Source organism: Gasterosteus aculeatus, chromosome 10 (genome assembly GCF_964276395.1).
Source record: "Gasterosteus aculeatus chromosome 10, fGasAcu3.hap1.1, whole genome shotgun sequence".
Taxonomy (NCBI): Eukaryota; Metazoa; Chordata; class Actinopteri; order Perciformes; family Gasterosteidae; genus Gasterosteus; species Gasterosteus aculeatus.
In genome coordinates this window covers 16,363,066-16,375,176 of record NC_135697.1, presented here as the reverse complement: position 1 = coordinate 16,375,176, position 12,111 = coordinate 16,363,066, and the positions used below count along the sequence as shown (strand labels likewise).

General features: G+C 46.3%; 1 protein-coding gene across 1 annotated transcript; it reads left to right on the top strand.

The window, feature by feature from the left end:
* Nucleotides 1-4,762: 4,762 nt before the first annotated feature.
* LOC120827087 (C-type mannose receptor 2) lies at nt 4,763-7,178 on the top strand. Its single transcript, XM_040189746.2, has 6 exons — nt 4,763-4,837; nt 5,157-5,194; nt 5,339-5,707; nt 5,957-6,387; nt 6,474-6,567; nt 6,652-7,178. Exons 2-5 carry the CDS (start codon nt 5,161-5,163, stop codon nt 6,561-6,563), a joined length of 924 nt encoding a protein of 307 aa, XP_040045680.2. The 5' UTR covers nt 4,763-4,837; nt 5,157-5,160; the 3' UTR covers nt 6,564-6,567; nt 6,652-7,178.
* The last annotated feature ends 4,933 nt before the right edge of the window (nt 7,179-12,111 follow it).

Genomic DNA, 12,111 nt, shown 5'->3' with positions numbered 1-12,111 from the left:
GTGTTAACAAGCAGAAACTGGTGGTAGTTGTAACAATGCATTACGTTAAGTCACATTACACCGATGCAGCTTAAGTTTTTGTCCATTTCTGAATCACCAAGATGGATATTACAATGGGTTTCAGCAATATGTAATCATGACTGAAGAATATTTTCATTTTTATTCCATTCACTTCTCAAATAAGCTTCTCTGTCGTGACAGTAGGATGGAAAAAGTGAGCCTCAACAAGTGAACAGCGCAGGGGAAGTAATGTTGCAGGATGTGCAGGAATCAGGACTTGTTTATGGTCGAAGGTCAGCAGTTAATATGAATAAAGACACCGTGAGCACCGCAGCACATCACTTAACACACAGTCACTGTCAATGATTGCGGTGTCGTCTTAGTCCAAAAGGTACAGTGTGCCAATAGATGGAAACACGTTCTGTTCCTTTGACATGCAGCGCGCATCCATTAGTGCACGGGGTGCGGTGACATCAGCTCCACACAACATCAATTACAGCGGTCAAACCGGCAGAACTATCAAGAACACCAACGTGGGAACTTTCAGTTGCAGTCTGGCTCGCACGTTACCAGCATGTTAGTGAGTGAACCGCCTGTGCTGTTTCTGCTGCTGGGACCGCGACGCTTCACGTTGTTGCATGAAATCAGCCTCATTCAACGTGCCCATGGAAGGGCCCTCGTTTTTTTTAAGGAACGTCTCGACTAAAGCGGGACGATCTCAGGTGTTCCACAGCGTCGTGCACACTGGTTCCCATGCGTGTTTCAACTGGGCACCCGGGGTGGGACAGAGCTTTCATTGTACCCTCCCACATCTCACCACTATGAGCACAGGTGTTGGTACGGACAGATGCATTGTGATACTGAATGTTATTTCCGGCTACAATCGTTGACCTGCATGTAAAGTAAAGCTCTCATTTGACTGGTCCGTCTTCGCATGGTTAGCAACTGAAAAACACAATACAGTTGGAAAGGAGCTTTTTGAGGACTTCACTTCGAGGTCACATCGGATTGTCCCACATCAATATAGTTTAATTATAACACACATGCACAGATGGAATGGGTTGATTATTTCAAAATGGTCCTTTACTGCTTGTGGTTCTCCCAAATCCTCTTTTGCAAAAATGTGTGTTTTTTTGGGAAAGGTTCAACTCACGCTCCAGTCGAGCCTGCAAACCTGGAGGTCCAGCTTGATGGAGGCGATGGAGAAGCAGGACCAGGACTTGGAGACCCCTGATGCAGTAGAAGGGGAACCCCTTTTGTCTAACAGGTTTAAACTGGCCTTCGCCGGGCCACATTGTCCAAATCCCCACAGGACCAAGTCGCATGCAAATCTGTCCTGTAGCTTCTCTACTTTAAGAAAACCACGTTATGTTTTAATGCACGGTTCCATTTGTCAGGAAACATCAATGAAGTCAATATAACGAGGAAGAGGCCATTTCTTCTCTGGTGGATGTGTGGTGCATTTTGGGTTCATCTTAGCGTGCTTTGGAAACCCATCCCCCATCCTCGCCTTCGCTCGGGAATTTTAACTCTCATTTTCTGCCGTTTACTGACACACACACACACACACACACACACACACACACACACACACAGAAGGGCTGATCCTCGATTGTAAAAAGATAGAACATGGCATAATATATAATAGATAGATTTGGTGAAATTGTATGTATAAAAAAAGAGAAAGAGAAAGAGAAAGAGGAGAGAGGGAGAGGGAGAGAGAGGGAGGGAGAGAGAGGGAGTGGGGTATTTTGGGTGGAAGATGGATGATGTTTGGAATGTGAAGCAGAGCAGGAGAAACGGAGAAGCATGTAGACAGGCATTAACAGCACAAGGGGGAGAGACAGAGAGAAACAGGGAGAGAGAAATGGGGGTGAGTTCATATTGGGGAGGGGGTGGTGATGGTGGATGTTGGGAGACAAGGCTACATGACGTTTGTTTCCATGGTGACGGTCTCTATGTCTCCCACACGTAGGGAGATGGTGCTTTAATGTGTGTGTGTGTCTACGTGTGTTTGTGTGTGTGTATGTGTGTGTGTGTGTGTGCAATGGCATGTTTGTCAATAAATAAGCGAGCCCTTGTTGCAGCCGTTACTGGTGAAACCAGTGACTCATCCCAGTTTGTAATCCGCCCCTCTTGTTTCCTTTGGTGGAGCGAAAGATGCCTTTTGGTTTGCAGACGAGCTCACTGACACAGAATAAGGAGCTTTTGTCGTCTCGAGGTCTTGACGTCTCGTCGTGTTTTTCAGCGAACTGGCATGAATGTTTACATTTTGGCCAATTGAGAAAAATACATATTCTCCATCTCGCGTGTTGACCTTTGATATACTGTGGAAGCCCTCGATGAGGAATGCTACGCCTGGGGAAACTGAATTATCAATCAACACGCATGCATTTCGATAGAGCAAAGATAGTGTATCTCGTGCACACACTCAGTTTCAATTGGCAGATCATTTACAATGAATCAGTCTGTTTTACACCTGAGCTCTGCGCTGCCGCCATCAAGCCTCCCACTCGCTGATGACAGTAATAACGGTCGCAAATAGAACTGAGTGGGCTGATGTCTTTCCAATTTGGCTTGAAAAGGTTACGATTTGACGGGAGGCTTTTAACTTCTTTCTTTTTTTTTTAAAAGGTGTAGCTGGAGCTCGGCGTGTAACGCTGGGGTTTGAATGGAATTTGTGTGTGTGTGTGTGTGTGTCTGTGTGTGTTGGAGGTAGAGGCTGATATCTGTGTGGGGCGTGACCGGCATGGCGAGAGGATCCGACTGTGGCGCCGATTCCACCGAGCTGGAGGAGGAGGAGGAGGAGGAGGAGGAGGAGGAGGAGGAGGAGGAGGAGGAGGGGACCATGGTTTCAATGGTCGTGCATCTTGAAGGCAACATCGCCATCTGCTGTGTGATTATAATTAGGAGTGCATATCATAAATGTGTATCAAGAATATACATTATTTTACTGCAGAAGTACACAATTAGAACGAACCGTTCAACCTAATGAGTGTGTGTCTGTGTGCGCGTGTGTGTTTGTACTGTAGCTGGAAACAGAAATAAAGACAAATGTAACCACTCCAAATCTCTCATTGGTCGACTTTTATGCCAACATTGGAGCAGAGGACGCATTATTTTTATATGAGAGTTATTGTAGTGATATCTTCATATTTTAGTACAATATCTGAACAATTATCGTCGTGAATGTGCAAAAAAACTGCTCTGTTTTAAATTGTACAGGTCTGCATGCTGGGAAATGATGCCGGATAGTCTCCAATGTGAACGTAACAAACGTTTTCCTACATCGCAGGACTGCATCTGGTTTCTTTCCAGCAGGCTTCATCCCAGCTGAAGTCCTTGTCGGTGGCGTTTGGTCCGGTCGTTCTTTGGCACGTGGGACAACACCTGCCCTCATCCACCGCTCAGGTGTCAGCTAATGATAAACAATATGCCCCTTGTGCACACACGGAACTGCGGGGTGTCTCCGGTGTAATTAGTAACATTAATCATGGCCCTGGTATTCAGCACGCGGGCTCGCGGGAGTGACAGCGACACACTAAAAAGGACGGAGTCATAATGTGATCCATTACACCTGTTTACCCTCCAACGGCAGTGAAACAGGCCGTGGAAACGGTCCATTGGCCTCACCTCTTCAACTCAGCAGCATCACTCAGCACACATTGGGAAGTCCTCTAAGAAACTAAATTAAGAAAATTACAATATTATTCAAATAGTGTTGCAGCATTACGGACATTTTTCATTTGTTTCATTTGTTTTATTTGCTAAACAACTTTATATATCAAGATCAAACCCTTTATTGCGGATCAAAACAAACCACTAGGGGGCGCTCCAAGTCGTTTAATCAGTTTAAACACCTCCGTCTCCTCAGAGACAGACTTGTCCGTCTGTTCCGTTACTGGGAGCTGTCAGCTTTAACGCGGCTGGGGGGGGGGGGTCACGTGGGGTCGAAAGGTCAATTAAGTTCACCATCTGCACAGGTCCCGTCTGTGTGATGCACGGCAGATAAATATCACCAAAGATGCTTCAACTATGCAGAGGATTCTAATGACTGTTGGTTATCTTTAGTTTACCCACAAATGAGTATGTGTTCGACCCAATTCACAAACCGGATGGTAGACATCAAACGTTTAGGGAAGAAGGAAATCTGAGGAATGTGTATAGTATGTCCTTTTTAATCACGTGAGTGACCCCGGAGCAGAAGGTCGAATGCTTCATTTCACCACCTGATAGTAAATGAAAATTTGAGTTCAAGCTTTGCTAATAAATCTCCACTGAGAGGAAGACTTTGGTTTTACATATTTACTTAAGTGTTTCCTAAACCACTTAAAGCAAATGTGTGTCCCGGCCAACGTTACCAGATGGCTCTCTGTTAAACAGAAGTAATAGATTCTTAAAAGGAGAAAATTATTTAATTAATCCCAGATATACTGCTTTAAAATAAAAAAGATTCATACTTGATCTGTTCTTTATTTTAAGTATACTTTAGTCTACATAGCTTTTTAAGACTTGAATTCGGTTTTGAATGCACAGCTTTCACTTGTACTGTTAAATGATCATGTAATGTTGCTTATTTTAAAATAAATCAATTCTAATGTTCATAACAAGTGCTTTGCTTTCACGCCTGTTGGGTCATAATGTTCTTCAAGACAGAATCACGCTCAATTTCACTCCCTCATTTGTATGTTCCTACATCCTGCAGGGAGGATCAAATCAATAACATTGCTTTGCATAATCACCGTGGTGACGGAGGGACCAAAGGGGATAAAAGTGAGTGAATGTGAACTAAAAGTTCAAGGTGAGAAGAAGAGAAGCAACAGCTGGTTCCTCCGAGGTAGGAGTAATGATCCTCTGGCTTCTGAGACGCTTTCGCTCAGAAGCCAGAGGAGTTTTATACGCACAATAATTACACCTGTCACGTGTACGGGAGATATAGAAGATTTAAAACGTTCACTTCCCAAAAGTGCTCATCACTCGAACCGTTTGAATGGATTCGTTTTTTATGATGGATTTAAAAGCACAACTCCAAAGAATCATCATTATGCAAAATCAAATAGGTTTGCTCTTGACACGTTTGTTCTAAAAATGCCCTTTGTCTGTGCACATTAAGAGTTTTAGGCATTTTAACTTGTGAAAACAACCTTTATTCGCAGCGTGATGAAGACGCTGCTGTTGGTGCTCGCTGTCTCAGGTGAGTCATTCGCACGTGTTCGACGCGGTGCGATGAAGTGACCCGAACCCTTTACTCAATGCAACAACACGACAATAACACACATCTAACGGTGGTCGTCCTTTGACGCAACGAGTGAACGCATGTCGTCCCTCCGTGCATCAGGGCTGTCCGCTCAGTCCGCGGTCTTCAGAGAGTACCACCACGTAGACATGGTGAAGACCTGGGCTGAAGCTCAGACCCACTGCCGGGAGGCCTTCACTGACCTCGCCACCGTCGCAAGTCCGGAGGAAAACGCGCGAATGAAGAGCGCAGTGCAGGACGCCGGAAGCCACGCCTGGATCGGCCTCCTCGACGACCTGAAGGGATGGAAGTGGTCGCTGGGGGGCGAAGACTTGAGCGACGAGTTTACCCACTGGAATGAAGGCCGGCCGGACCTCAAGAGCTCCAACGAGACGTGCGCGGTGATCAGGGCCGACGGGCTGTGGGCCGACAGAGAGTGTTCGGATACATACCCGGCCGTCTGCTACGATGGTAACAAAGAGTTCTGCTGAGTCAAGTTAGGAGTCACAACACAAAGAAAGCAGGTCGGCCGGATTAAAAGCTTTTGTTAGTTGGATATGAAGGTGTTAAACAGACCACTTATGGGGTCTTCATCAGTAAAATATAGAGGCAAAGTAAAATAAAGGTCAAAAAGGAAATTGTTGCCGTTTTGTTTTGAAGTAAACAAGTGGCCGTGCACCACAAAGTCCGACCCATCGTCCTACTTTATTTCTCTCTCAGAGAAACATCCCTCCAAGTTCGTCTTGGCGGCAGCGCGGACGACGTGGCACGAGGCCAGGACGCACTGCCGATCCGAGCACACCGACCTCGCCAGCGCGAGGAACATGCCCGAGAACCGGGACATCCACTCGCTGGTGACCGATTACACCTGGATCGGCCTCCGCAGGAACACCTGGGCTCGCTGGTCCGACCAGAGCCCCAGGACCTTCACCAACTGGGACGAGAGCCAGCCCAGCCGAACGAGGCAGGCGGGGGACTCGTGCGCCGCGGTCGGCTCGGCAGCGGGGACCTGGTGGGACGTGGGCTGCGGCGCTACCAACCATTTCGTCTGCGAAAAGGTCTACACGAGGAAGCAGCAGACCTTCAAGATGAAGATGCGCTCCGAGGCCGACGTGAACGACCCGGCCGTTCAGCGGCAGCTTCTGGAGCAGGTGCATTGACGTTCGAGCCACTTCACCTCTTGACGGGTGATGACGCGACGTTTGACAAGTTTTGGCCTTTGTTTGTTTCCCTGCAGCTGCACGCCAAGCTGGAGAAACATGGTTTGTCAGACTTTAAACTCCGCTGGACCGTCTCGCCTCATAAGGAACCGGAGAAGAAGACATGAGAAGGTATTCCAGACGGTAGAGCCAATAATTGTTCAGAATAATCCTTAAACCACATGTATGACCTATTTTTTTCCTCCATTTCTTAAGGTTCTCCGGCTGAAGGACCATCGTAGAGCCGACATTATTTTATCATTGTGATCTTTTAGTTCCATATTTACATTTTCCATTTCATCAGTGATGAAATGGAAAATGGATGGATTTTGTGTGTTAATATGTTGCATGCTGTGTAACACAATGGATCATTTTACCGTGTTTGATTTCATCGCCTTCAATCCGCTCAAAATATTATCTGGCTGCTTGTAACTTTAGAGCTCGTACGGCCTGTTTTCATATATATAGTTAGTGTTTTGTTGGTGGTGGTGCTGGTATTGTAACTCTATCTGGATAAATTAAAGATAAAATGTTTGCCTTTGCTACCTTTTCCTCGTGTGTATCGAACGAACGTTTCTGTGTTGGGGAGCTTTATTTTGTGGGGAGGATTTTTATAAATTTGAAGCAATTACTCATCTTGTGGTGTGAGATGAATAAAACAAACATACTCTTTTCAAAACAGGTGATATGAAAAAAAAACATTGCACGCAGATGGTTAAGAATAAAAAGTCCAATGAACTATATTACTATGAAAGTGTTATTTCATTCTAAAGGTAAACGCGCAATAAATCACGTGTATGTTTCAGTCAAACATCATTCGACTAATTGATGACAATATCAACTATACTATATTCTTTCACGTATTTTGAAGGTGTTTGAACACACATTGAATCACTGTTGGTTATTCCTCATAATAAAAGTGCTTCTAAACATCATGATAGAAACACACTCGAACAAGGACGACCAATCAGAGCAGAGAAGTCAGCATGCGAGTAGAACACCAACATGTAAAACATGAGCTGAACATGTGCTGAATTTGTCCTCTTTGATTAAATGAATGACCTCGGAGCGGAAGGGTGCGTGCTTCATTTCACCACCTGATGGTTGATGGAAATTTGAGTTCAAGCTTTGCTAATAAATCCCCAATGAGTCGTGTTTTACATGATTGCTTCAGCAGCACACACACACACACACACACACACACACACACACACACACACACACAAGCACAATGAAACACATCCACACACCGTGTCATAATTGCAGTGTAATTATCCATTGCGTTAAAACTCCCCCCAAAACTCCAGGATGCAGATTCTGCTTCTCATTACCAGCACTTTGACTTGCAGGCGCGCCCACTTGCTCGTGACCGTCTCTGGCAACACCCTGAATGAGTTCTTCATCGAGCACGTTAGGGGGATCTAGAGTGTACAGCAGCGTCAGGATCTGGTTCAAAACATATTTGTAGTTGTGTCCTTATTATTCACTCTTCAAAGGTTAATTTTTGCTCAGAATGATGGCGTACTCCTGTGGCGTTTACGTTTGGCCAGAGATCCTCTATGGAGCTCGTGACAGACAAACGTCTGCCTCCGATACGTTACCGTAGACGTTACGTTTTACCGAAAGACGAATTTGGCTTCTATACATTATAGACACATGACTGCATCCGATGAGGGGCGATGCATTCCGTTGCCACGGAAACCGTTGCATCAAAAGACAACAACACTGCTTGTAGTTCTTGTTCTTGTTCTTTTTAATAATATTTTAATACTATTTCCTAAAATCTTGGATGGAGGTTAAATTCTAAAACAATATATCTGATTTTCTATAATGATACAAATCATCACTTTGCAATGATTCTAAAGTAACGACGTGGGAACACGAGTCACTGCTCGTGGCTCACTCGCCGGCCACATGGGGCCGAGAAGATTGACCTTTGACCTCTAAAGACACACCAATATCTCTCCCCTTGCCGTCAGGTTTGCATTTGTGGTCCTTGCTGGTACGCAGGTAGTTAGCAAGTACCCTCGATTACTGTACTTAGTTGAGGACCCCGTCCTGTGTGAGATGTTCACAGTTCACAAAGAGTTTATAATATTTAACATTCATTTCAAACAGGGAGAAAGGATCATTTTCGGTTGATGTGTGCCTCTTTTTCCCACTGTGCCATTAACATTCACACTTTTTTACGGAAAATAATGTGTAACCGTATTTGAAGTACTGTAACTAGATTGACGGTTGAATGCATCTATATAATAATGATTATGAAGTTATATTTTATGTATATTTCATTATCTTCTGTGTCACAATGGTGAATGAACCAAACAGAAAGTAATGTGGACGTGTTTAATTTGTGCAGAAGGATCCACCTGCATTGTTTTTCAATGAAAAACATAGACAATTCGCTTTTTGGAGTTCACAGATATTCAGGTGTCATTTTGGTGGATTTGAATATACGCTTTACAGGTTTTTTTGTGGTTTTTGGGAAGGACGAACCCGCCCAGAGGTTTGCCTCTCCGCGGTCCGTCATCGCTGGCTCTCTGGCTTCCCTGTACTTCTACACTAAAGTACTGCTGTCGACAAAACTGACATAGTTTTCGGTGTTTTGATGTACAGAGAGGGAGAGTATGGGAGAGCAGACCTGGGACAGCTGTGCTTTGATGAGGACACGCGGTTCACTCGGCCGTTGTTGTGAATAAGTCATGCCTCTGGACGCCGAGCTAAACCTTTCTGATAACTTGCTGCCGAATATAGAGGCCGTGTGCGGAAGCGCAGTAAGAAGAGGATCGTTGCATCGCCACAGAGAGCTGAACCTCACTCATTTTCATCCATTTCTGCCTGTTTATCACCCACAAGCACAAGACTTTGTCTTCCCATAATGCTCCGTTGCAACGAGTGATTTCCTTCAATTCAAGCACGCGCTGGCTTCAAGTGCAGCTTTGTACCAGAAACGAGGGGGTGACTTTTTACCGCCTTTATATTTAATTGCTGAGACACCGGCAATGAAACACAACCTGATGATTTGATGGGGATGATTTGGACTCCTGAGCACACTAAAAATCACTCCGACTGCCCGTTAATATGATGCATTAGTCATTTATATCCATACAGTTTTGCACTGCTGCTGCTGCGCCAACGAAATGATCGCACAGTGAACAGAAGGATCATTAAACTGTGTGTAGGAGAAAGAACGAAGGAGAGATGGTGATGATGAGGATTCTGTTTGGATGTTTGTTGGGGGCACGTTGACACTGATGTGTGTGTGTGTTTCTCTGGGGAATAAGTGGCGCCTTGTGAAGCGGCCTGCGTGTAGAACACATCAGGCGACAGACGACCACGTTCTCCTTCGCTCGTTGTCGGCTGGTGTCTCTCAGCAGAGAAATACAGACACAGAGACGATGAAATGAGAGCGAGGACCCCGGCAGACGCTCATCCATCCAGATCTTAAGAGATGAATCCAGATCGACAAATCGAGCCCAGACAGACACTGTGTTCACGTGTGACAGAGATAGAGACACACACACACACACGCACACTTCAGTGTGTGCTGTCAGCATCAGTACTGCGGTTATTCATCAAAGCCTCCCTCCCTCCTTCCCTCCACCCTTGCTTTCGTCTCCCTCCTCAGCTCTTTATTCCTGTGGTCACATTTCCAGGAGACCTATTTTGATTTGGTCGTTTTAGAATATGGGGTTCTGCTCGGTCGCGCTTTGACATTTGCTTCATCCGTCGTCTCCAAATCCAAAGAAATCCAAAGCCTGACAGGCCGGCGGGGGCCCGGTTGACTTTAACACGGGCTAAACCGCAGACCGGCCCGTGGAAGAACCGACGGGATGAGCGGACGCTGAAGAGGGATTGCGGCGCCGCGGTCGGGCCTCGTGGGGTTTCCCTCCGGAATGAGACTATTTCAATTCTCGCCGTAAATTGATTCGCGGGGATCCGTCCCAGCGGAGCACGAATCAGGGAGGATGATTTAATAATAGCCATTGACTCCCCCTCGTACATAGCAAACAGATCTAAAATGCAGGAGCGTAACAGCCCCGGCGATGAGGTGCCGGGGGGCTCAGGGACTAATCTGATCCAATGAGTCCATCGGGTCTGATCTTACCGGGGGGGACACAGACTCGCCGGTAGTTTCAGCTGCCAGTGCGCCGGGATGAAAGCGACTCTCACGCGGCTGAAACGTCACCTGTGCACCTGAGGCGGCGCCGACTCCCTCCACCTGCGCATGTCCTTGTCCTCGTCCTTGAGGGACGAGAGCGTGCTAAGAAAAGACGTTTGACGTCAGAGCAGCATCCTTTTACTTTAACGTCTCTCACCTGCTCACACACACACACACACACACACACACACACACACACACACACACACCTTGTGTGTCCCTCTTTACCCTCCCATGTCCCTCCTAGGACGGACCCTCTACCCGATGCCAACACTTATATATCGGGGACCACTTAAGGGAATCAGCTGCAGGGACGCAAGAACATGCACCTTGGAGGAAGACGGCATCCTTTCCATATACGCCGCCGCTTCCCGGCAACGCCAGATGCTCGGCTGTTTGTAGACGCCGTTTGTGACCTCAAGAGTCAAAAAGCAGCACTACCTGGTAACAGATGGATGAGTCAACCGAACGCCACACTCAGATACAGGAGACCGGTGTCTGTCTCCGATCCCCGAGGGGACCTTTCCCTAACCTTGACCAATGCCAGAAGAGATCAAATGTGTCTTCCTAGGGACCAACAGAGCAACATGAAGTAAATTGTGTTTTTTTTCAAGGGGTTTTTCAAAATGAACGGACACAAAGATGCAAAAGATAAATCGCTTCAGCCCCCTGAGATCGGCCTTAAAAGTGAATTGGGCTGCCAAAGACGAGAGGGCGGGACGTCCACGAAAGAGAGGAGATTCAATGACATCCGCGGCTCCTCGGCGGTGCCATCCTCCAGCATGCCGGCGCTGGCGTTGGCGTGCACGTGTCACTGTGTGTGACATTGCGCAGGGGGCACTCTGCCTCTTCTCATTGAAAACAATGAGACATTTAGAGGCATCGATCCGCACGATCGCTTCCTGTCCGTTTGTCCCTATTTGTGTGGGATATGAACAGTATTCGTCTGTCTTACTTCAATAAAGGTGCACGTACGTCCTCTGTACTGACTGGACAGTTTGAGTGTCCCTTAAAGGACCCCTGATTGGACCTGTTCAATAATTCCGAATACGACTCCTGCGTTATTCTAACGGGTCACACTCGTGATTTCCTGTTCACGTAGTTTTTTTGTCGATATGTAGCAGAGGGTTCATGTTTTATGGAACACATGGCCAATGATTCATACATATATACATCAGGAATCCTATTTCCTGGTTATGTTCCACACTCAAGGGAACCTGATTCAATATGTTGGTCAAGGCAGAATGTGCTGAAAGTTAGAAATTGACTATACGCTGCTGCAGGGCTTTTCTTGACCGACCAATCGTTGCTCTCTGCAAACAAGATGCTAAATGCTGCAGAGTGAACAATTTGGCGGTAAAATGTGCTGAGGTTTGCAGATTGTAACCTCAGCACAAAAGTGTGTGTGTGTGTGTGTGTGTGTGTGTGTGTGTGTGTGTGTGTGTGTGCCAAGCAGGGAGGCTTTCTCCAGAGCCAGAGCTCCGTGGTGAGGACTTCCAAAATGATCTTTCAAA

Excerpts from the sequence above, each read along its gene's own strand:
- LOC120827087 (XM_040189746.2), top strand. The coding sequence starts at position 5,161 with ATGAAGACGCTGCTGTTGGTGCTCGCTGTCTCAG. Across the intron at positions 5,195-5,338 it reads GTTGGTGCTCGCTGTCTCAG|GGCTGTCCGCTCAGTCCGCG; the intron begins GTGAGTCATTCG and ends TCCGTGCATCAG. Across the intron at positions 5,708-5,956 it reads CCCGGCCGTCTGCTACGATG|AGAAACATCCCTCCAAGTTC; the intron begins GTAACAAAGAGT and ends TTTCTCTCTCAG.